A 26,466-nucleotide genomic window follows, 5' to 3' on the forward strand; every position below is an offset into this window, starting at 1 on the left:
TTTACTAATGCATCTCTATTTTAAAATTGATAAAATGCTGAGAGGCAAATGTTGGTGATATAAACTTTTATCAGCTACATAGTATAAAATTAGAGTTAGTATATGAATTTTGTCACGTATCAGTCCCACTAAGTCCCATTGGTAGATAGAATAAAGTGTTAGACAAAGTGCCTTTATTTCCTTTAAATTTGGTCATGCCAATTAGAGGTGTTTAGATTCAATTAATTTTAATGATTTGTTAAAAATTAAAATTGAATCAAATATATTTCAATTATTTTTAGTTTGGTTCTTTAATATTTCAGTTCCATTTTAATTTCATTTCAGTATATTTTAATCTGAATTTTATTCAATTTTTATATTAATATTGATTCAATCCAAACTATATTTTTTGGTCCTGTTTTTATAACATGTAAAGTAAAAAAATTAAATTTGTAACGTTGAACTGTCTGTTTAAAAAAACTTCACATCAGCAATTTATAAAAAAAAATTAAAATTATATATAATAGATATCACGAAACTATCAAATAACTTGAATTAATTAAAAAGTATTTTAATCAGTTTGAGTCGAACTGTTTTAATTGGTATCAAAACTAGTAGACCTGTGAAAAAATTATATAGTTAGTAGACCTGTGAAGAAAAGGTATTTATGTGAGATGTAAGAGAAAGTAGAACCGTTTGAGATACTAGCAATTCACAATGTTTAAAGGTCTGATCGGATTCAATCGCAACATGTCATAAATTTAACAAATATTTAATTTGTCAGCTTTTTTATAGAAAATTAAAAATTATATATAATAACTAATGTAAAATTATTAAATAATTTAAATTACATATTTTAATTCAATAAAAAGTAAATAAAAACTTATTTGTATGGATCGGGTTATAGTTTAATTTTTAAATTTGATTTAGTTAAGATTGGAATGAAATCTTAATTTAGAGTTTATTTAAAAAAATACAACATCAAATCAAAATTGATAATTTGCCAAGAATTAGAAAAATAAAAGAGAGAAAAGATGCTCAATGTGCAGTTCTATTATTAAGCAGGATGGCAGCCCTTATATAGGCTTACAAAGAGCAAAGATATAATCTTAACAGAAAGAAAAAACTGCTGCAACGTGACCATGTTCTACAGAACACTATCAACCAAATTCCTATAAAATAGGACTATAACTTTGACTAAGAAACAAAATACTGGAACTAAATAATTGCAGTAAAATAATTAACTTATCTAACAATCCCTTCCTTAAACTGAAAACTCAAAAACTCAATAAGTTTCAGTTTAAAGTTTTGCATCTTCTCTGCTGCAAACACCCATCAGACTTCTCAAATTCAGGAAAGAATGTAGCTTGAGAGACTTTGTAAATATGTCAGCAAGCTGCTCCTCACTTGGACAGTACTTCAATTCAATTTTTCCTTCATTACACAAATCTCTCAAAAAATAATACTTCACATCAATATGCTTGCTCCTTCCATGAAGTACTGGATTTTTGGACAATTTTATTGCTGAACTATTGTCACAGAAAATTGTGGTAGCTCCTTCTTGTTTAAGCTGCAATTCTTCAAGAATTCTCCTTAGCCAAATGGCTTGACAAGCACAAGACGTAGCAGCGACAAATTCCGCTTCTGTACTGGACAAAGTGACAATTGGCTGCTTCTTAGAAGACCATGAAACAGGTCCTGTTCCAAGCATAAAAATATATCCTGAAGTGCTCCTTCTGCTGTCTTGGTCTCCTGCATAATCACTATCTGTAAAGCCAATTAATTCTGACTTTTCATTAGCTTTAAAAAACAAACCGAAATCCTTCGTCCCTTGCAAGTAACGAAGAATTCTCTTAGCGGCAAGCAAGTGCATTTCAGTTGGACTCTCCATAAATCTGCTAATAAGGCTTACAGCATACATTATATCCGGCCTTGTTCCGGTTAAGTACATGAGGCTGCCAACAATTTGCCTATAAAGAGTGCTATCCACCTTTTTCCCTTCAAGATCTTTGTGAAGCTTTAAACCAAATTCAGTTGGTGTGGATGCAAGATTACAATCCTTCATCTGAAATTTATCCAAAATTTCTCTCACATATTTCTTTTGACAAACAAAAAATCCCATCTTTGATTGTACTACCTCTAAGCCTAGAAAGTAATGCATCTTTCCAAGGTCTGACATCTCAAATTCAGCCATCATAGATTTTTTGAATTTTTCAAACATCCCACTGTCATTTCCGGTAAATATAAGATCGTCTACATACAAGCAAACAATAAGCATTTGGCCCTCATTCCCAATTTTAACAAAAAGAGAATGCTCATATGGACATTTTTGGAAACTATTTTTCATAAAATACGTTTCGATGCGACTATACCAAGCCCTTGGGGCTTGTTTTAATCCATATAGAGCTTTTTTCAATTTATAGACCTTATGCTCATGTCCAATTTTAATATAACCAGGGGGTTGATCAATAAATACCTGTTCTTCCAATTTACCGTGCAAAAAAGCTGATTTAACGTCCAATTGAAAAATAGGCCAAGAATTTTGTGCTGCCATTGCTACCACCAAACGAATTGTATCATGTCGTGCAACTGGAGCAAAAATTTCAGTGTAATCAACCCCATACTCTTGCTTGTATCCCTTCGCCACCAACCGCGCTTTATACTTGTCAACTTCACCATTTTCCTTCAATTTTGTCTTGAAAACCCACTTTACACCAATGGTTTTATTCCCTTTCGGAAGGTCACAAAGTTGCCAAGTATCATTTCTTTCAATGGCTTCAATTTCTGCATCCATTGCCTCCTTCCATTTTGATTCTTTGACAGCACTTTCAAATGTTGTAGGATCACAATCTGCATACAAGGCAAAGTGAGTGATAGATTATTCATTGTAATTCACTCCCATTACCTCATAATCTTTCATCCAAGCAGGCCTTTTTCGTGTACGGAGAGAAGATTGAGCAGAAACTGTTGCTGCTGCCTCACTTGTTGGTGACTGAATTTCAGAAGTTACTGAACTTTCTTCATCTCTGGGAACATTATTTTCTGAAATTTTAGTTGGTTTCTCCTCTTTTTCAACTTCATCATCAAGAATAATTGGAGTTGGCTGCTGCCCATTCCAATCCCAAATGTTTTCCTCATCAAAAACCACATCTCTGCTAGTCACAATCTGATTTGTCAATGGATTGAACAATTTAAAAGCTTTGGATGTCTCACTCACACCCAAAAAAATGTACTTCTCACTTTTGTCATCAAGTTTTTTTCTTTTTTCATTTGGGATATGTGCATATGCTATGCAACCAAAAATTTTAAAATAATCCACATCCGGTTTTCTGCCGCTCCATGCTTCTTCCGGCGTCATATTTTGGACAGCAAAAGTGGGACTTCTGTTTAGTAAATGAACACTCCAAAGTACAGCTTCAGGCCAAAAAGTCTTTGGAATTCCTCCCCTAGCAAGCAAGCATCTCACCATGTTAAGGATGGTTCTGTTCTTTCTTTCGGAAACACCGTTTTGCTGCGGTGTATAAGCAGTGGTAAGCTCTTTACGGATCCCTTGACCTGCACAAAAATTCTCAAATTCTTTTGAGCAGTACTCACCACCACGATCCGTGCGAAGAGATTTAATTGCTTTTCCACTTTCTTTCTCCACACGTGCCTTGAAACTTTTAAAAATTCCAAAAGTTTCAGACTTTGCCTGTAAAAAATAAACCCATGTTTTCCGACTATAATCATCAATGAAAGTAATTAGATATCTTTTACCTCCATTCGAAAATGGTTTTATTGGTCCGCAAATGTCGGAATGAATCAGCTCCAAAACATCTTTTGCTCTCCATGACTTTCCTTGAGGGAATTGAGAACGAGGTTGTTTACCAACAACACATTCTTCACAAATTTTTGATGGAGCATCGATTCGAGGAAGTCCATTTACCATATTTTTCTGATGAAGAGTTCTTAATCCATTGAAACTCAAATGGCCATAACGAAAATGCCACAACCAGCAAGTATCTTTCACTTCAGCAATAAAACAAGATTGAACACTTTCAACTTTCAAAGGGAACAATCTTTTTGAGTTCATTGGAATAATAGCAATGGCTCCTCTAGAAGGATCATATATCTCACAAGTTCCATTTTGAATAGTAATTATATAACCCTTTTCTTGCAACTGTCCAGCACTTAACAAATTGCTTTTCAAACTAGGAACATAAAGCACATTAGCAATTTTTTCTACAAAACCATTCTTGGTTCTAATTTTAATGTCACCCTTCCCCTTCACATCTACAGAAGATAAATCACCAAAACTTACTGTAGATTGAAAATTTTCATTTAGAAAAGCAAAAGAAGACTTACTTCCACACATGTGATTACTGCAACCGGTATCAACATACCAAATATCGGAGTCGGGTGTATCATTTGTTTGAACAGCCATCAAAAGAGTTTCTCCTTCATCATTTTCTGCATAATTTGATTTCTCCCCCTTTTCAGTATCCTTGGGCAGCTTGGTACGACATTCGGAACGATAGTGACCATAATTATGACACCTGTAACACTCAATTTTGGATTTGTCATAATGTTGATCATTACCTTTGTTTTGCTCATCACCTTTAGAATTCCTTCCATTGCCTCGACCTCCTCTCCCTCTTCCTCTTCCTCTCCCTCTACCCCTACCTCTTGAATTTGAGGAAGGAATAGAGGTAGAAGCTTTCAAAGCTTGCTGTTCAATGTTTGAACTTCGGCTAATCTTTTGCTCATGCACCAACAAAGAGCTTTGCAATTCGTCGAGGGACATTGTATCTATATCTTTTGACTCTTCAATAGAGCACACAACATAGTCGTACTTCGGTGTTAAAGAGCGTAAAATCTTCTCTACAATGGTTACATCATCCATCTTTTCACCGTGGAATCGCATCTTGTTACATATCTCCATGGTTCTAGAGCAATAGCTAGTCACAGATTCACCATCATTCATCTGCAACGTTTCAAAGTCTCTCCTCAAAGCTTGAAGCTGGGCACGTTTCACTCTAGCTGTGCCTTGATACTTCTTCTTCATCGAATCCCATATATTCTTGGAAGTTTCTTTACAAAGAATAGTTTCCAATATGGAACGTTCAATAGCTTGAAAGAGATAATTTTTCGCCTTTAAATCTTTCAGCTTTTTCGCTTCAATCTCTGTTTTCTGGGCATCCGTCAAAGTTTCACCTGCTGCTGGTGCTTCGATTCCGTTTTCGACGATTGTCCAGTATTCTTTTGATCGCAGGAAATTCTCCATCAACATGCTCCAATGATCATAGTGACCATTAAAGCGTGGAATTGCTGCTTGCACAAAATTTGTTTCTGTAGCCATGAAACAAATACAGCTACTGCTCTTTTTTACTCTCTTTTAACCGGGCTCTGATACCACTGATAATTTGCCAAGAATTAGAAAAATAAAAGAGAGAAGAGATGCTCAATGTGCAGTTCTATTATTAAGCAGGATGGCAGCCCTTATATAGGCTTACAAAGAGCAAAGATATAATCTTAACAGAAAGAAAAAACTGCTACAACGTGATCATGTTCTACAGAACACTATCAACCAAATTCCTATAAAATAGGACTATAACTTTGACTAAGAAACAAAATACTGGAACTAAATAATTGCAGTAAAATAATTAACTTATCTAACAAAAATAATAAAATAATTTAATTAAATTTAATTTTAATAATCATAATTTCTATAGACTTAGATGTGTATTTGAGTTATTACTCTTTCAATTCGCATTTCAATATATAAAAAAAAGTAATGATAATTCCTAAATTTAAATTTAATAAATTTAATAAAATACAGGCTTCTTCTGCGTTTCTTCTCTCTGCCTCGCGACAGGGCCATCGCATGCCCTCAGTCACCGTGCCGCACCGCAGTAGCAGCGTTGTCGTCTCTGGCGCCATATTGCGTTTATACTAGTTCTCTCTGCCTCGCGACTGGTCCATCGCTGCCCTGCGAAAACTGGTTTTTCTCTGCCTCGCAACAAGGGCTAGCCACCTACGGTCTCCTGGCCGCACCGCATCGCCATAGCAGCTCTATCTCCTCCACCGCCACATTGTGATTCTCCGAGCAGTTTGGAAAGATTGTAGATATTATGACAATATCAGATAAATAAAGAAGATCAAGAAAGGGAAAGATTGCAATTCTTTATTGTGCGCCCCTGAGTTGGAGCGTCGCCGGCGCGTCTATAACATCTTGGGCGTGCCGCACTGCCACAAGCTGTTGGATTCTCTATAGCAATGATTTGCATTTCCTTGGTAGATTGGTCTGTTCTAGCATTGCACGCAAAGACCAGCCGCACTGCTCCATCGGAAGTCGCCATGAATTTTAAGCACAACAGATTCAGGAGGGCCAGCGACGCTTTTACTCTGAGTGCTTTAATCCTCTGCCGAAATTCAAGAAATTGAAATTGTGAAAGGGCAACACATGTGATGAATGAAGGCTCTTCCATATGTGTGGAGGCGCCAGCTAGAAGTGAGCATTCGAAAATCCAGTTGGTGAAAAAAGTGAATTCAAGGATGGGTTGGCAGAATCGTTTAGTGCTGGTATGGGTCAGCTAATGGATTGCACATCTTGTAAGCCGGTGAAACGCAAGATTTCATTATCGGATATTGTTGAGGGTCCTTCTGAGAAAATGTTTGCATGGAGGATTTGACGGATGATCTTGTCGAAATATCCGATAATGAATCTACCTGTGAGGAGCATGAGGAAGATGTCCACGCTTAGAGTGTCGAAATAAGGTAAATTACGGATCCGTGAGCCATGGTGTCACACTAATTTTGAAAGTTCTTGATGCATCGATTGGGTTTGGACTTGTCTTAAACAAATCTGTTAAACATAGACTTCATTTGAAATTCTAAATTTGCCCCATGATTTTTTTTTGGCTAGATTAGCCGATAAAAAAGACTGAGTTAGCTCTTTTTGGAGGCTCTTGGTAAATAGCTCGCCATTATCTTTTGTTGAAAGAGCGGCAACCAAACTTTGATTCCGCCTATGCATCAATGACTTTGGCAATGGTATGGGTCAGAATTTCAGAATTACCGGTTGAATATTTTGATACATCCTTTTTGATGCAGTTGAATGCTAAAATTGATCGTCCTATTAAACTAGATATTGCTACCATATAGGCATCTTGAGGTAAATATGCTCGAATTTATGTTAAAGTAGACCTAGCCAAACCTTTACTAGCTAAGTTCCGACTATGGAGATGTGTTCGTCAGTTGAAATATGAAGGTCTTCACATGATCCGCTTCTAGTGTGGGTGCTATGGGCTTCGATTGGATGAATGTGTGACAACACAACAAGGGGTGCTACAAGGGATGTTTTGAGTGTCACAGAAGAACCACAATGTAATCGTGTCCTTCCTATTGGTTCTAGGCATAATTTAAAGGGTGGTCTTAGTAAGGATGCAGTTTCGGCCAAGATCACATAGAACTATGGCTCGTGTATGCTTGTTCAGCGGTCGGCACATAATCTTGGTTAGTTGAATCGGAGCTATGGCAAAGAAAGGGAGTTTATTAGAACTATTACTCCACAGACTAAGCTTGTGAATAACAAAGGATCCCAATTTTTAGTTTTAAAGGAGGATAATCAAGTTTAAAGATATGGTGTTGCTGAGGTCCTTCCTGCACAGCAAACGGTGTTTGGGTATCTTCTGACTAGAAGTCATTGCACCAATCGGCACGCTATCCAAAGACATCTAAATAAGGCCCTGTGCAATCAAATAGGAGAGATTCTTCAGTTTATTTTCTATTGCTCAATAGGGTTGAATACGGGTTGGTGCTACTACCACTGTACAAACTCCAGGTGAATCATTTCGACAGCCACACTCCTCGACTACCGCTCGCAAATCTGCTCTCGATGCTACGGTTGTAGGAGAGTACATGGTAGTGTTTAGTAAAGCTGGGATTGGAAAGGTGAGCTCGATGGTAGTTATAGATTCGGGTGTATTGAAGAGCAAAAATATTTGTTTAGGATACCTACATTTGAATAAAGAAAATGGTTTATACTTTGTTGTAGCTAAGGCTCCTGGAAGTAGTTTGGTCTTGGTAAACAGTGGTGATCTGAATAGATCAAATGAAAATGACCAGTGAGTAAGATCTGACAATTCATTTATTGGATGAGGGTATGTTGTCAAAAGCTTTTGGTTGCCTCTTTATATAGAAATGGGCTCCTTTATTCTATCTTTGGTTAATGAATGATTGGAATATTTAGAGGATTAGCAGCAAACGCAGTCTGCATGCTCTAAAAGATTTTATGCTTAAAAATAGAATTTAGTTTTGTACTATTATGGAACCAAAAGTGAGTGGTGAAAGGGCTAATTGGATCTCTCTATAGCTTCGGTTTAGTTGTTGGGTCCGAGTTTAGTGGTGGTATTTGGCTCTATTGGTGTAACTCGGATTTCTTTGTCGAGATCTTACACACACATTCTCAGTTCAAACACTGTAGAGTCTCTATAGATAACAATAGAAGCTGGTTTATTACTGTGGTATATGGTAGTCCGAAAAAATATTTACGTAATAGGCTTTTTTTAACCATTAGTAGTCTAGATGTCCCAGTTTTTGCTTTTTGGGTATTGAGAGGTGATTTTAATGTCTTTCTGGAACCTTTAAAAACTATCAGTATTAGCGCTCAGGCTTCTGCACAGTATTTGTAATTTCGAGATTGGATCTCGAATATTGGGTTAATTGATTTTGGTTTTTCCATGCCTGCTTTCACTTGGTGGCGAGAAAAATCTGATAATTCTGTGAGGGCTGCTCGATTGGATAGAATTTTGTGCAATTCATCTTGGAGACTTCTACATCCAATGATTGGAGTGTGCCACCTCCCACGGATTTTCTTTAACCATTGTCCGATTTTGTTATTTTTAGAAACTTCTGTGAATAGTGGGTAAGCAACACCATTCTGGTTCCACGACGTGTGGCAAAAACATCCTGATTATAGTGATTTTGTATTAAATTATTAGTGTTCAAATGTTCCTCTGGTTACTACTTTAGAATGTATGCAGAATAATTTTAGTAAATGAAAAACCGAGATTTTTGGATCTATCTATAAATGTAAATGTCGCCTTCTAGCCCGTATAAGAGGTGCCCAGAAGGCATTTTGTAATTCACTGCATTCTAGGCTAGTTAGACTAGAGCGGAAGTTAAATGTTGAGTATCAATCTCTTTTGGACTAAGAAGAACTAATTTGGTCTCAGAAATCTCGTGAGAAATGGATTACAGAAGGTGATAGGAATACATCGTATTATCATGCTAATGTAGTCAATAAAGGTGCGATAAAGACGGTATTTGCTTTAAAGGATGATTCAAGCAACTGGTGTATAGATCCACAGGATTTGAGGTTGCTTTCTTTTAGATTCTATAAAGAGTTGTATATGGTTGAAGAGTACACTACTTATCTGCCCATTATGGAACATCAGTTTCCGGTCTTATCTGATAATCTATGGTTTAGCTTGGAAACGAATTTTTTACCAGATGAGGTTCAAGGTGTTCCTTTTTCTATGGATTCCTTTAAAGCCCCTGGATCATATGGATTTCATGCTGGCTTCTTTTAGAAATCATGGAATGTGGTGGGGTTTCTTTAACTAATATGGTCCTTGCAGTACTACGGGGATCCACTCTTCCATCTTCAGTCGGAGAGATTCTAAATACGTTAATACCCAAAGTTTCAGCACTAGAATTGCTCAATCAGTTTCACCCGATTAGTCTTTGTAATGTTGTCTTTAAAGTTATTTCCAAAGTATTAGTGAATAGGATGAAGCTTGTTTTACCATCATTGTTTGCACCTACACAAAGCAGTTTTATTTCAGGACGACAACTACATGATAGTATAGTTATCTTTCAAGAGGTGGTCCATAGTATACAAAAGAAGAAGTCTGGAATGTGCGGATGGTACTTAAAGTGGGCTTTGAAAAAGTTTATAATAGGCTACAATGGGATTTTTTGATAGAAATTGTATCGGCTAGAGTCCGGCATCGGAATTCCTGTAGTTCGGTGGACTTTCAGATGTCGGAACTCTCTAGAAGGGTAATAGGTATGTTTTCTAAGTATTTTGAATCTGTTTTAATGTGTTAAGTATAAAGCAAATGAGTTTTTTTGACTGGAAAACACAAAGGAAGGAAATGGCAAGTTCGGCCGCCAAAAGTGAGTTTCGGCCGCCGAACCTTGCATGGTTTCGGAAACACGTTTGACCGCCGAAGGTGGTCTGGCCAGCCACCTATAAAAGGCCACATGTCGGTGAAATGGATAGAAATTTCATCCATCAGCCGCCATAGGTGTTCCTCTCCTTCCTCATGTGATTTTTATGTTTTCCCGTAAATCTTTCAAGGTTTTGAAGAGTTTTGTGTTTGTTTTGAAGTTTTGAGCTACAAGACCAAGTTTGCGAGTTTGGAAGCTTGGGAAGGTTGGTTCTCCATCTTGCCACGTTAGGATTACCTATCCTCACGTATTCTCAGAGGTAAGGGTAGATCCTGAGCTTCTAGCATGTTTTCTAAAGGTTTTATGGAGTTGTTATGGGTAGAGATGAATGTTTAGGTTAAGTATGGTTGATGTGAGTTTTGTGCAAAGCTATGCTTATGTGTTGTGTGGATGTTGTTGTTTGGGGTTTTTAAGGTTAGTTTTGGACCCCTTTGTGCATGTACATGCGTATATGCGAGTTGTGGTTTGGTTGGTTGCATGTTTGAGTGTGTTTGGGGGAAGTTGTGCATAAGAATAGCAGGATTCTGCCTAACTGGCAAATCCAGGTTCGGCCGCCAAAGGAAGGTTCGGCCGCCGAACGTGCTAAGGAGGGGTTTCGGCTGCCTAAGCTCGCTCCCGAAGGTTTGAACTTTCGGCTCTGGAGCGGGGTTTCGGCCGCCGAAGGATAGAGACTTTCGTCTCTGGAGTGCCCTTCAGCCCCCGAACCTTGCCCCCGAAAGGGTTCGGCTGCCGAAAGTAAAAGTTCGGCCGCCGAAGGTGCTTGAGTTTCGTCTCTGGAAAGGACCTCCGGCCGCTGAACCTGCCGCCGAAAGTGCCCTGTCCAGCCTTCTTTTGCATGCTTTATGTGATTGTTTAGGATGTATTAGAGGGGTTTGGGGAAGTGTTTTAGAGATGTTCTAGAGCTAGTTTGGTCCCTCATTTGAGTCCACCTGTGTAGGTACGGACCAGAGGAACCGCAGAGACCAGCAATGAGCACTGCACCAGAGTTATCCAAGTTAAACCAAAGTCAGCCAGAGGTGAGTAGAACTCAACTTCATCTTTATTTTAAAGAAATTAAATGCCTCAAGCATGTTCATGCATCATGCTGTTTATAGTAGGTTGATTGCACTAGTTTCACGAATATGGCGCATTGCATAATATGATGACTATGATGATGTGGATGGACCAAGACGACTCCAATAGCCCTAGAGATGTTGTAAGACCTGGCCGGGCCAGGCATACAGATGTTGTAAGACCTGGCCGGGCCAGGCATACTGATACTGGAGGGAGTTTTGGTGGTCATGTCCATCCGTGATATGAAATGTTTGTGATGTGATGCATTTCATGAGAGCATGTAATTCATGAACTGTTTTTCAGTGTTGCTACTCACTGGGCTTTATAGCTCACCCCTCTCCCCTAACCTAGTATTGCAGGTTCAGTGTGCAGGGGAGTCTAGCAGGGTACAGGAAGAAAAAGAGTAAGAGATGTGTAATAGCCTAGTGTGGACATGTAATGATGTAAAGAAATATAACGATGTAAAGAGTTGTAATGGTTTTGTATAGTATTGTGCTTGACCCAGAGGTAATGTAAATCCCTTTTTGTACACATGGTCTATGATGTATATGGCTAGTTGATGAGTATGGATGACCAGGTTTGACACATGCTGTGTGGACTCAGCTAGAGCTTTGATGAGTGCTCTGGCAAGGGGAGTCTTTGTAATAAGTTAGTGCATGCACAGGTTGAACCATGGTATGAGATAGCAGTTTTACAGGTTATGTTAAACATGTATGGGATTTTACCGGTACACAGAGAGTATAGCAGGCTTGCTACGGGTCCCGGCGACCTTAAGTTGATCTGGATCCTAGCGCCGGTAGCGGTCCGATTTCGGGTCGTTACAGAAATACTTGCTCAAGCTCAGTTTCCGGCAAGTTGAATCTCTGTTATTGAAATGCTCCTTAGGTCATATCATATGCGGATTTGTTGGGATAACCAAACGTCATAACAATTCTCTCCTACCCATGGAATTCGTTAGGGAATCCTTTATTACCTTATTTATTTGTTTTGGCTATGAAGCGGTTGGACCACTTGATTAATAGAGCTGTTAATTCGAGTGAATGATATCCGATCAGAATAAGCCGACATGGTCTCTGGCTCTCCTTTTTGTTCTTTGCTGACGATCTCTTACTGTTTGGAGAGGTCTTTGTTCAATAAATGATAGTAATTAAGGATTGTTTGGAAGGTTTTGGGATTGCTTTAGGACAAAGGGTAAATTTTCAAAAATCGAAAATCTTTTTTTTCAGCCAATATGGATGATGTTAAAAGACAATCTATTTGCTCTGTTGCTGGGATATCAAAAGCTGAATTTGTTGGCAAATATCTAGGAGTTCCAATGGTACAATGAAGGGTTAACAGACATCATTTTGATGATCTATTAGCAAAAATGGACAATCATTTTGCGGGTTGAAAAACAAGAATGCTTTCTTTTACTAGTCGTGTAACATTAGCCAAATCTGTCCTTTCGACGCTTTCTAACCATTTGATGTAATCAATTTATATTCCAAAAGCTGTGCGATGAATTTAATAAAAGGATTAGGAGTTTTGTTTAGGGAGATATATATGGGTGCTAAAGAATGCATCTTGTAAATTGGAGTCAGCTTTGTTTACTAATAAACCAAGGTGGTTTGGGGTTAAAATGATGTCGATCAATAAATTCGGCCTTTCTGGCCAAGTTGGAATGGAGGATTTTGAAAGAAGATTGTGCATTATGGGTGCAAGTCCTAAAAGGTAAGTATTTTCACTCACATTCAAATTTGGAGGTGTTTGTCTCTAAGCCTACTAGCTCTTTTAGTTGGAGAGGTATTGTGGAGCCCACTGTGGGAAGAATTCCCACATCGTTTGCAAATGAAATTGAAATTGAATATATTTAGCTAAGCTATAAACTACTAAATAACTTGGGTTAACTATTTTGGGTTAAGTGAAAAGTAGGTCCAAAAGTTATTTGGGTGTAACAATTGTAATCCAATTTAGCGCAACAAGATTGCAACAGGAACATTGCGAAATTGCGAAATTTAATGGGGAAAAATTATGGAGCCCACCGTGGGAAGAATTCCCACATCATTTGCAAATGAAACAGAAATTAAATATATATTAGCTAAGTTATAAACTACTAAATAACTTGGATTAACTATTTTGGTCCAAGTAGAAAGTAGGTCCTGTTACAGGTATTATTAACAGCTCTCTATTATTGCAAAAAGATCCATGTATGGTTGTAGGTAATGGCATGAATACATCCTTCTGGAACAACACCTGAGTTAGGAAGGGGCCTCTTCGGGATTTTTTAATTAAGTCCTTCCAAGTTCATATGAACAAGCTGTGGTCGCTCAATATTGAAAGAATGATGATTGGAATTGGAATTGGAATAAAATCACACCTTATATTTCTGGTGAGAGATGTATGTTTGTGGAAGTTAAGTTTTTGATAGCTAATGTTGTGCTATAGATCAAAGGGCATGGAAGCTCATGTGTAGTGGTCAGTTTACCATTAAAATGACATATGACTTGTTGTATGATGCTTCCTCCTCTGCATCCAATTCGGTTTGCAAGATGATTTGGAGAGTCCTGATTTCTCCATGTATTTGGTGTTTTGTTTGGATTTTAATTCATGGGAAACTTATGACCAGTATGGAAAGATGGAAGTGGAATTTTTCATGAGACTGGAGTTGTACCTTCTATGGGGCAATAGTAGAAGACATTTCTCACATTTTTCTAGATTGTCCGAGGGCTCAATAATTTTAGTCTCGCGTTTGGAGGCCTGACTCTTTGTATTTTCTTATCTATGAATATTATTACTTGGTTCTTTTTAGGTTTGTGGTAGATATGGAAATGGGAGAATGAAGATGTATTTCGTGGCATTCACCGTTTATTAAGCTAACAAATCGGTTATGTTAAGTTACAGTTAGCACATAATCTTCAAGTTTAATGTTCCCAGAGCAACAAAGGTCCATACCGTACTGAAACATTGCTTGGCAACATCTCCTGCTTAATTGGGCTAAACTAAACACAGATGGGGCGGTTAAAGGGAACCCAGAAAGGGGAGATGCAGAGGGGTTTTATGCAACTAGTGTGGAATATGATTGAAAGGTTATTACATTCATATGGGTGTTTATTCTTCAATGGATACAGAGCTGTATGTTGTTTTATTTGACCTCTAGATAGTATAAAATATGGAGATCAAACAGTCAATGATAGAAATGAATTTTAAAGTTGGCCTTAATCTAATGGAAGCCAACATAGATAAGAATTTACGTCATACTAATATTTTGTATTAATGTTATCAACTATTATGCTTCAAGTGGTAGATGAGGTTTAGTCATATTTATAGACAAATAAATTTTGCTGCAAATGAGCCGGCTAATCTAGCAGTCACGTCAAACTTTAGTGTTTTGAGCCAATTTTCGAACTTATCTAGTACTGTTACAAAATTAATACAAATTGATTTAGAATATTTTTTTATTCTCATTAAATTACAACCATTTAATAAGTCCTCATTTTATGTATAAAAAAAAATTAATAAATTCTATTTAGAGTACCAGTAAGATTTCATAATCATTGAAATTTCATTAAAGAGGACAATTAAAATTATTTTTATTATCCCTTTGAAATAAAAAAAACTCATAAAAATTTGATTGAATTTTTTTATTAAATTACTTATTTAAAATATAAGAATTCAATTTTTTTATTTGTAAATTTTTTTTAAATAAAATAAATTATGGATGATTTTAAAAAATTTATTTAAATTATTTTTTATTATGTCAAATCGAAAATTTATGAGAAAAAATGATGTGATTTGCATACAATCACTCACAGCCCATTTATATATCCACAACAAATGAAGAATAATGCATTCCTCTTCCAGCTGCTGATAAAAAAAACAATAATTATCTCATATTTAAATTAAAAATTTATAGTTTGATAATTTTTTTTAGGATTATAACTCTGATCAATAAAACTATGAGGAAAATTTCTATAAAGAAAAAACTATGAGGAAAATTATCAATCATAATTAATTTTTAAATATAGTTATATATAGGATTGATAATTAGTTAAACCTTTTCTTCTACATTAGAGCTAATCTTGCAAAAGCTCCATTATGGTTGGTAAAGTATAATAAAGGCCATAACTTTTTGGAGAAAAGCTTGGTTGAAGCAAAAGGACACGAAAATGGAACATCACAGCCTCTGTCAGCGCGTAGGGGTCTAAGCAGTCTCCACTGTTCACAATTCAGAGTGCAGACATTAAAAAAAAATGGAAACTTTCCCGTTCCTTAATCAGGTCTCGCTTAAAGAAACCCATTATCACACACAGCTGAGAGCACTTACACCACAAAGACCCAAAAGCAAAATCAATAAAAGAGCTGCAGCATTTTCAGAGCTCTCCTCTCTCTCTCTCTCTCTCTCTCTGCAAACAACTTCTTCAAAGTAAGAGCAGCTAGCTGCCTAACCATACCCAATTCACTAACACTCTCTTTTTCTTGGGTTTCCCCAGCATCCTCTCCACACACTAAAAAATAATCATTCTTGCTATTGTTACCATTTTTAGCACACCAAGTGTTTGTCTGCATTACTTTGCATGGCGGGAAATCCCCCACCTGAGGGATTAGGAGATGATTTCTTTGAGCAGATCTTGGCAGTGCAGCCGGGCTATGGTGGTGGTGGTGGTGGTGGTAGTGGAGGTGGAGCAGAGGTGGTGGGGTCCACCATGCCCATGATGGGTTTGCAATTGGGGACCCCTGGTGCTGGTGGGTTGAGGACTAATAATATAGGAATGATGCCTTTAGGGTTGAACTTAGAACATCATGGCTTCTTGAGGCAACAAGAAGATGGTGGTGGTGCTCTAGATGACATTAATCATGCCAATAATAATGTTTCTTCATCTTCTACAACTTCTGGAATCAATGCAAGTCTCTCTCTCTTCTATCTCTTGTTCTGTGCTTTTGAATAAAAGTTGCTGTTTCTGTTGTCTATTATCTACTGTCTGCTTTCTCCCTTTGTCTATAGTTTGATGTTGGGTTTCAAGTGGATTATGTGTTTGTTGGTATGCTTTTGCTCTTTGGTGGTGTTAAGAGTTAAGACAAGCATTTGGGTTGTCATGTCTGAGTTTTGTTTGTAGTAGGATTGGCATGGGGGATGTCTGTTTTGGATTTCTTCAGAAGCTGGAACATGTCAAGATAATGAATTTGTCTGCCATTTTAGGAAACATTTTCAATTTTCCAGCTAGTTTTAGTATTGGAAAATAATCCTCTTTTGTTTTGGCATTCACTTCTTTGGCTAGGAGATTGCTACTCTCCTTGCATCCATCCTTCAACTCAATATCATTTCTTGGGGATTTTTTGTTTAGCTTACCAACAAATATTTCAGAATTTGGATGAAAAGGTTGGAAATTGTGTAGTGTTTGCTGGTGGGAATTCTGAAAAAGTGTTGGGGAAGGGGTAATTTGGTCAAAATACTTATTTGCACTTGGTTTTTTTGCAGGAGAGAGATTCTGTGCACATGGCAAGTTTGTTCCCAACGTTTGGACAGTTGCAAACCCAGTCAATCCGCCCTACTCCACCACCTCCGCCACCTGGTCCACGGCACCACCAGGTAAAAGTTGTTTTCGGGGCTAAAATGCCCTTGTTATGTTTACTAATGTTGTTTCCCATAATCTAATGTTCCAAGGCTATTCTTGGTATTCTACAACCATTCTGCGAGGATCTCAAACGGGATCCCTTGCATGTTGTTTTTTGCCATTTTTGAGACTCAAGAAAACCTTCTCCCCTTGGCGAATTGTGGTAATGCAAATCAAGTTAGGATTGCATTTCACGCGCTTTGAGATAGCGTGGGAAAACGACTTGACTTGGAGTACTGACACACAGAATAGTTGTTCACGTGCGACGATTTCCAAACGTGCGGATCGTCTCTTTCAGTATTATTAATAGAATCATAGTGGTAATCTTTTATCCTTGTCAATTTTGGTTTAGAAAAGAGGGGAAATAGCTACGCGCTACTATGATTGCATTAGCCCGTGGGGATCACGCGCATCTGCCCTTGTTTAGTCCATAGTCAAGAGGTTTGACTTCTACCTCAATCAACTTGCAGGATCCTGGCATGAATTTCTGCAATCAAATTTAAAAATTTAATTTGGGGACTAAAGTTTTTTTTTTTTTTCTTTTTTTGTCTTTTTAATATGAGCCACACATTAAAATCCCATGCTTTATTTCTAGTCAGATAGCCTTATTGATTTGTATTTTTCATGCATTTCAATTGTGATTCATTAGCACTGTAGTCTAGAAAGCTACAAGCATTTTAGATGACCCATTGGATGTCCTCCTTTACTGAATGTGAAAGCTCACTGATGAAGATTAAAAAAAATGTTTTTGAATTGATTTTTGATACCAAGTATGTGAGTGGGTGAAAGCTGAGTATTTTGATTTTGATAGGCTGAAGTTCATCAGTTAATGTTCTTTTTCCTTGTCTATGTGATACTAACTAATCCCCAACTCTTTATAACATAATAATTCCGAGGCTTGCATATTTAAATAGCCTAACAAAGGTAGTCTGTGTTTCCAAAATGCTAATTTTGCAGATATGCTTCTGTGAGTGTGACAGATATCACATTAGTTTAGTGTATATTTTCTTTCTTTCCTCCTGAATTGCATGTGTGGTTAAAATTACTGTTGGTTTTTTTTGTTGCAGCCATTTCATGGTCAGCCAACACCAGGAGCAGTTTCTGCTGTATCACAGCCACCGGCAATTCGCCCAAGGGTGCGAGCAAGACGAGGACAAGCCACAGATCCTCACAGTATTGCTGAGCGGGTAATCTTTATTTCCGTATCTTATAGAGGTTCCTAAATGCTGAGTGTTTCTTGTGGCAGAAGTCCTTCGAAATAGTTAAATAGCTTTCTCTTATTGAGAACCCACGTTGTACCCATTTAGGATGCAACATCTGAAGGTTTTGCCATTGTGCAGCATTTTCATGTTAAAAGAAAGAGAAGAAAAATATTCAGACATTGTACTCTTATAGAATCTCTTATATCATGGTTTCAGTGTCGCCACATCCTGTGTTGTTTCTTCGCACTGATAGTAGTTTGTGGAAGTTGATGAGTATGCATAATTTTAATAGAAAAGAATTAAAGAGAATTAAAGTATATAAGTACTGAATGCACATCTTATCAGATGGAACTATCATTCAATTGCTATAGGATTCAATATTGGGGCTCTTTTGAAATCTATGACTATTTATACTGTTAAAACAATTTTTTATAGCTCTCTGCATTGTTGTAGTTTATTCTGGCTTTTATTATTATTATTATTATTATTATTATTATTATTATTATTTCTTTTGGGTCCAGTTACGTAGAGAGAGGATTGCAGAGAGAATGAAGGCTTTGCAAGAGTTAGTTCCTACTGCCAACAAGGTTTGTGTATCCTTGGTGCAGTGACTTATACATTAAACTGTAGTTGCTTTCTCATTCTTTCTATGAGTTCATTGTCAAATTCCAATGGCTTTGGAACTTTGATATTTTTTGGCATTGCCACCTTAGAATGCATTCATTCCTTTCAAAAATATATGCAACCTAAAGCTGTCAGTTTCCTTTTGAAACCAGCAAATCAATTTTCACCTGTCCATGCCAATATGCTAATATATACCAAATTCTTATGCAGACGGATAGAGCAGCCATGCTTGATGAAATTGTGGATTATGTGAAGTTCCTAAGGCTTCAAGTGAAGGTATTAAAATTCAAAGCCCCCACAGATTCATGATCTTAGGATATTGATTTTATTCCTGTATAATGTTTACATTTATATATATGAATTATGAATTAGGAATAAGCCTTATGTAGTGCCTTAAATTAAGGAAAATTTAGGAACAAGCACTTACAACCTTGAGCTTTTTGTTTGCGTGATTTTATGATATGGTATGAGTCTCTTGAAGCTACAGGTTTAAAGTTTGAATTTTGGGTGCCCACTTATTTTAATTAAAATCTGAAGGTTCCAAAACTAAATATGTATGCATTAACAATGTGAAATCATATCCTTGTTTTCTAGTACTAAAATGAAAGAGGCATCTACTTTCTGCCAATCATTAGAGGATTAATAGAATTTGTTAGGCCATCGATGAGATACAAGTGATTCAAACATTTTGCTCATTACATTTCCTCAGAAGTCTTATAAGGTCTTGTTTGCCATTGCTGCTAGAGTTGCTATTAAGGAAACACCTTCTTAAATATATTAACTAGAGTATTAAAAATTAAAGGGTAAATTACACTTTAGTCCTTGAATTTTAGCATAATTAACAGATCAGTCCCTCTAATTTTAGAACTAAACACTTAAACTCCTGTATTTTTATTCTATCTGAACCTAAAATCCGTTAGAAAAGAGAAATAATTTAAATTCCATAAACACCCTTCCTTGAACTCTTCTTCTCTTTCCCATTTCATCTTCTCAAATCCCATAATCCTAATACTAATTTCTCATCTATTTCTATCATTTCTCATCTATTTTTATCCTTAGATTAGTCAGAGCATCATCATATCATACCGACAAACCCTCTATTCTCGAAAGCTATGAGCGGAAATCATTGGTGGAGGTCATGATACAAACAAAGATGAGACCAAACATGAACCGAAGCAAATGTAGAGTGAGTCCATTGTGTGCCCCACGTATGCCTTGGACATCCTTCATCCTCATCCTGGGACCGTTCAGAGGCCCATTGGTCAACGACAAGGCCTCCATCGGATGAACTGTTGGCCTGATAATATTCATCATCTATTACCAGTTTTTATACACCAATCATAGACAGACAACAACGAGAAGAAACAACAACAACAAGTGAGTGAAATTTGGTTTCTTGAGAAGGGAAATTGAAAGAATTGGATTTTGATTGTGGGTTTTTGAAGAAATGATAATCAATCAAATGGGTCGACAATTTCCTTTCAGTGAGTGAATGAATATCGTGGTGGATTGACTTTGTCTCCTCTCTCCAATACCTTTGCCGCATCACTTGTTGCCTAGTGCTAACCCAATGATCAATTCCTCGACTCATCTCCATCATTCATATCCATCCCAACTAGACGGAAATAGATGAGATCATATCCACAAATTCGCCCAGTCATAGCTTTTGAGAATAGAAGGTTTATGGGTATGATTTGATGATACCCTGATTAATCTAAGGATGGAAATAGATGAGAAATTGGTATAAGGAGTATGGGATTTGAGAAGATGAAATGAGGAAGAGAAGAAGAGTTCAAGAAAGGGTGTTTATGGAATTTAAATGATTTCTCCCTCCTTTTTAATAGATTTTAGGATGGAAGGACCTCCACTTTGGACGAAATAAAAATACAGGGAGTTTAAGTATTCTTTTTTTTTTTTTAAAAATTCATTTGCCACGTCAGAGTAAAAAAAAAACAAAACCGTCCGTTTGAAGCTTACATTAAAGAAATAGAGTTAAACTTGTGCTCTCCTTGTCCAAAGAGAAAATGGAAGTGGCCGTGGAAGACGATGTGAACAGGACAGGGAAGATGTCCTCTCCCTGCCCCACAAGGAAGATGTCTCCAGCAACGGCGATGTGAACAGAACAGGGATAGTGATGGAGGAATTGAAAAAACAGGAGCAATTTAGAGAGTGGATGCAGGTTACAAGGCGCAGTAAGCGTTCTCAAAATAAGAGCATGGAGAATTTTCCTAAAATAGAGCACCTTGGGTCCAGATTTGGAGCGCTTGGTGAAGAAAGCATATCCATCACTGAAAAGGAAAATAATGGGTCTAATCTTCCTGATTCTGCTCTTAATGGTGGAAAAATAAAGGGGATTCCTTGAAAAGTAACAAAGTGATGAAATGAGTGAATGGGCAAAAGGAGACAAATGGTTCTAGATGGATTGCATGGATGAAATCGAAAGAAAATTTTCTGAAGATCAATGTCGACAGAGCATGGTATGCCAATACTAGCATGGGATATGGAGGAGGTTTGATCTGAGACTGCAATGACACTTGGATTCAAAGTTTCACAACCACTTTTGGAAAGACTAGCGTTCTAAGAGCTAAACTAAAGGCAATATATGAAGGCATTCATCTAGCAAGAGAGCTGCAAGTTCAGAATCTTATTCTAGAAAGTGATAGCAAGATGGCAATCGACATGCTCAATGGCAAGAATCTAATCCCCAGCGAAGTGGAGTAAATGGAGAGGAAAGAAGATGCCGTAAACAAAAAGTTCATCAACGGATAGTAGATTGGGTTCTGGAAAGAATTGATTATGGACCATTCAGAACTCGAATTCAAGGGAGGTAGAAGCGCTGCTTCTTCTTCCACTGCTGCATGGAGAGAGTGGTGCTTGGCTAGGTGCACTTTTGGGGCTGTCTATGGTTGGTGTATAGAGAGAGAGAGAGAGAAAGCGAGAGGAGGTAAGAAGGGGAAGTTTCTTAATTTACTAAGGAGATGTGAGAGTTTTAGTGTAGGTGACCCTACAGCTACAGGAAGTAAATGAACTCTATTATCTGATGTGGCAAAAGAACTTTTTTTTTTAAATTTATGTATGCTAAATTTACCAAAAACTCATCCGAGTGACTATATTAGGTAAGTATAGTTAATGATTTTAAGTGAAAATTATGTTACTAGGCTGACATTTCATGGTTGAGCCCTATTGTATTGAATACCCTTGCTATAATTGAAGACATTTAAATATTTTTTTAAAAAAAAATTAGTTAAGATGTCTTGCCACTCTCTTGTCAGAACCTCGGTACTTAAGTTATGTCATTATTGAATAAGGAGTAAATGGATATCTGCAATGGTACTTATTTCTTCTCTAATTTGAAATTAAATATTTTTATTTTTTTGTCAACTCGTGTCATTTTAATCACATTACTATAGAAGTACCAATTAATCTTAAGCTTAAACTTGTAGGTGAGGGCTCTAGATTAGTTTCTGATAACAATTACCATTACTGAAACAGGTATTGAGCATGAGTAGACTGGGTGCAGCAGGTGCAGTGGCTCAGCTTGTAGCTGATGTTCCCTTATCATTGGCCGAGGTAATAAGCTGGAAGTCTTGTAACTTGAGCATTTTCTGTTCTTTATATGTATAAGTCGACATGGTACTTGTGTCAGTTCACTGAAGTCTTATTTAATGTGAAGGGAGAGAGCATTGAAGGAGCAAATCAGCAGGCTTGGGAAAAGTGGTCAAATGATGGCACTGAGCAACAAGTAGCTAAGTTGATGGAAGAAGACATTGGCGCTGCTATGCAATTCCTGCAGTCCAAGGCACTTTGCATCATGCCCATATCGCTAGCTTCGGCTATCTTCCAAACTCACCCGCCGGATCCACCTTCAATCGTCAAGCCTGAATCAAACACCCCATCATAAACCTAATAAAGAAATAAAAAATGAAGAACTTCATGAGCGGCATCTGCGTTCCAAGTCTTGTTGTAGTCCAGGTTGAAGTTTCTAGCTTTTACTATTGGAAAAGCGAAAAGAAGAAAAAAATCAAATCAGTCGGTGGTGCAACTGTTAATTTCTTTTCACAGGCAGTTATGCTATGTGCTATGGTCAAGGCTAGCCAAAGTATTCAAAAGCTCCAGTGCTGGTCCTCCTGTTTTCATTATCTGTGGAGGGGTTAGTGGAGAATGGCCAAAACTTTCAATACTCAGAACTCTATCTTTTCTCTTTTGATGGTAGGGATGTGGGGCCCTTCAAAGGGGATTGATGGGTAATGTGTGTATGATGTATTGGAGAAATTTGTACGCCAAGTTTTCAAAATAGTTATGTTTGGTTAGATTGTTTATAGTCTTTTTGGTTTTCGCAGAAATGGTGAATGGCGACGTTGTGCTTTTTATTTATTTATTTCAGGTGAAAGGTGGTGGATACTTATGATCTGTCCTTAGCAGCTCATTTAGCCACCAGTGATCTAGTGGGCTACTGCCGTGTGGTCTGCCACGGGTAGCTTGTGGTAGTTACTTGTCAGTCGACACATCATATGATTACAAAGACCTTGGATTTGGGAAGTTGGGTAATCAAACACTTGTCAAGTTGGGCAATCAAACACTTGTCAAGTTGGGCAAGTTTGGTCACACAAGGGCTTCCTCAGTACGACTAGCAGAGAAGTTAATGTTGAGTTGCCTAATCTACCATTAGCGCTTGGCACTCATCAAACAGTAATTCACTGGAAACTTCCAATTGCAAGTGAAGCCATAACTGTGGGACTTCGTATTATGAAAGAAAATCCATGAGAACTCTTATCTACAGGAGAATCTCTTTAATGGAAAAGCCTGAATTGGGCACTTACGACCATGTTGAATTACATGGAAAAAGACAGCAAGAAGCTCACTGAATGGGAAGCTTTGTGGGGTTGTCAAGGAATTGAGAAAGTTCAAGCGGCACTGAGAAGGGTCTGGCGGTAAATTTGAAAAGAAAAATTCTTTCACTCTTGAATCTGAAAATTATTCCCAAAACCAATTGTATGTATATGTGAACCGTTATTTATAACAAAAGTTCTGAAATTTGAAAAAATCCATTATTTAGTCTAATATTATTTTAATAATAAATAATATAGTCTCTGAAATTTCTTTTTTATTAATAAAATAATTTTTCTGTTAAAATTCACTACTAAATTATAACAATTTAATTATTTAAATTCACTTTTTATAACAATTTAATTTTTTTAATTTTAATAATTTGAAATAATTTAGCGTTTATAATTTTAATATTTATAACAATTTAATATTTTTTAATTTAAATTGATTTTTTTAATTAACCATTGATTAATAATAATATTAATAAAAAAATTATTTTTTATTAAAATAAAATTTTAAAAATTAAATTGTGAATTTTACTAGATCTCACTATTTTTTTTTTTTAACTATGCAAAGTATATTGCATTTGTATTTAAAAGCCCATCAAGTAACGGTGCAAAATTACAAAATGAACAATTTAGGCCTAACAGCCCAACTCAAATAATAAACCAGAGATTAGATCAGGCTGAACCGAACCAACCCAGAAAACAATCCAGGCTTAGCAACTGAACCTGCTGGACACAATCAAACTAAACCGACACACCCAAACCCTAGGAGAAGAAACCAGCATTGCCAGAAAAAAAAAAAAAGGGTAAACTGTAATTTAGTCCCTCTGGTTTAGCGAAATATAACGTTTCGTCCCTCTGTTTTAAAAAACCTTCAATTTAATCCTTCACATTTAAAAAAAAACTGTAAAATAGTCTCTACCGTCAAATTTTCAGTTAACCTTACGTTTATTTTAATGAAAATGACTAAACTACCCTTTAAATAAAAAAACTCAACCAAACAGTATTCACTCCATCCCAACATAGAGGAGGAGGAGGAGGAGGAGAAAGGATCGGGAAAAGAAGGAGGAGAAGAAGAAGAAGAAGAAGAATAAGAAGAAGAAGAAGAAGAAGAAGAAGGAGGAGGAGGAGGAGGAGTGTAATACCCGACTAGATCCTGGCATCGGAATCCCGATTTTCCGGCGGAATCTCCGTCGGAATCTGGAATTCAAAGATGTCGGAGCCTTCTAGAAGGGTAAAATGTGTTTTCTAAAATGTTTTCACATGATTTTATGGTTTTAATGCAAAAGAAATTGAGTTTTGAAAAGAAAAGACCAAGGAGAGCATTTCCAGGTTCGGCCGCCGAACATGGAATAGTTTAGGGGGCACGTTAGGCTGCCGAAGGTGGTGGAGCTGTGGAGACAGCTTAGGCCGCCGAAGGTGGTTGACCGGCCACCTATAAAAGGCCCTCAGATCGAAAATAGGCGAGTTTTCTCCCCATTCTAGAGCTAGGGTGAGTTCATATCCTCCTTTGGTTGATTTCATGTTCTTTCTTCAAATCTTTCAAGTTTTAACAAGTTTTAGCTTGGGTTTTGAAGTTTTAAAGCTTAAGATCAAGTTTTGGAGCTTGGAGACCTAAGGAACTAGATTTCTCCCATCTCCAAGTTAGGGATCGCACCAACCCTCGATCTTCGAGAGGTAAGTGTAGATCCACACCCTTTTCTTTATTTTAAGTAAGTTTTAAGGAGTTTTGATGCTTGTGTGTGGGTAGATGTGCATGGTAAGGTTTATGTGGTTTTTATGCCCAATGTTTGTTTATGTGATGTTATGTTGGGAGGTTTAAGCTAGTTTATGCCTTATATGCATGAGGGAGTGTGTATGCATGTTTGGGAGAGAGCATGTGAGGTTTTGGATTGTGTTGGAAGGTTTGGAGGCTGTTTGTGCTGGAAGGTTTGGAGGCTGTTTGTGCATGAGGAAGCTGAGTTCTACCATTCTGGAAGAGTTCAGGTTCGGCCGCCGAAGGCACTTTCGACCGCCGAACCTGCCTGTGGAGGCAAGCTTTTGGCTGCCGAACCCTGCCCCCGAAAGTTGAACTTTCGGCTCTGGAGGGGAGTTTCGGCCGTCGAAGGTGCCGCCGAACATGCATGAGTTTCGTCTCTGGAAGGGACTTTCGGCCGCCGAAGGTGCCGCCGAAAGTGGCTGAGTTTCGGCTCTGGAGGGACTTTCAGCCGCCGAACCTGCCGTCGAAAGTGCCATGTCCAGCCTTCATTTGCATGATTTCTATGATTGTTCTATGAGGTTTTAGGGGTTTTTTGGGGAGTTGTCTACTCACTGGGCTTTTTAGCTCACCCCTCTCCCTAACCCCCAGGTTTGCAGGTCTGAAGTAGTGCGGAAAGTCGTCAAGGGTTAATGTTATGTTTGTGTAATAGATTAGCATGTTAGCGTGGACATGTAATGTAAATTGATATAATGTATTGTAAGATAATGTAATGTAATGTAGCGTATGGTAGAGTTATGTTTATGGATTAGTATTGTGCTTGGCCCTAATGTCTGGTTAATCCCTTTTTGTACATGATGTATGTTATGTTTTATTGTTGAGATGTGAACCAGGCTTGATGTATGTAATGTTGACCCAGCTAGAGCATTTGATGAGGGCTCTAGCATGGGGGTTTATATGTTTACAGTTATGTAGCATACAGATCAAGCTTGGTATATGAAAGGTTTTAAAGTTTTTATGTTTATGTTTGATCATGTATGGGATTTTACCAGGTAATAGGATGTATGTTAGGCTTGCTACGGGTCCCGGCGATCTTAAGTCGATCTGGATTCTAGCGCCGGTAGTGGTCCGATTTTCGGATTGTTATAAGGAGGAGGAGGACGAGGAGAAAAGGAAGAAGAGGATCGGGAGGAGGAGGAGGAGAAGGAGAAGGAGGAGAAAGGATCGGGAAAAGAAGGAGAAGGAGAAGAAGAAAAAGAAGAAGAAGAAGAAGG

General features: G+C 37.4%; 1 protein-coding gene across 1 annotated transcript; it reads left to right on the top strand.

Moving 5' to 3' along the window:
• Positions 1–15,496: 15,496 nt before the first annotated feature.
• LOC110620114 (transcription factor bHLH7) lies at positions 15,497–23,038 on the top strand. The gene is made up of 7 exons (XM_021763698.1): positions 15,497–16,127; positions 16,703–16,813; positions 17,906–18,025; positions 18,562–18,627; positions 18,875–18,940; positions 22,157–22,234; positions 22,338–23,038. Exons 1-7 carry the CDS (start codon positions 15,801–15,803, stop codon positions 22,563–22,565), a joined length of 996 nt encoding a protein of 331 aa, XP_021619390.1. The 5' UTR covers positions 15,497–15,800; the 3' UTR covers positions 22,566–23,038.
• Positions 23,039–26,466: the final 3,428 nt, after the last annotated feature.

This window comes from Manihot esculenta, chromosome 8 (genome assembly GCF_001659605.2).
Source record: "Manihot esculenta cultivar AM560-2 chromosome 8, M.esculenta_v8, whole genome shotgun sequence".
NCBI classification, from domain to species: domain Eukaryota; kingdom Viridiplantae; phylum Streptophyta; class Magnoliopsida; order Malpighiales; family Euphorbiaceae; genus Manihot; species Manihot esculenta.

What these genes read in the sequence shown, in the direction of transcription:
- LOC110620114 (XM_021763698.1), top strand. Translation starts at nt 15,801, where the DNA reads ATGGCGGGAAATCCCCCACCTGAGGGATTAGGAGATGATTTCTTTGAG. An exon ending in CTCACAGTATTGCTGAGCGG is followed by an intron (nt 18,026 to 18,561) that starts GTAATCTTTATT and finishes TTTTGGGTCCAG; the next exon opens with TTACGTAGAGAGAGGATTGC. An exon ending in TAGTTCCTACTGCCAACAAG is followed by an intron (nt 18,628 to 18,874) that starts GTTTGTGTATCC and finishes ATTCTTATGCAG; the next exon opens with ACGGATAGAGCAGCCATGCT.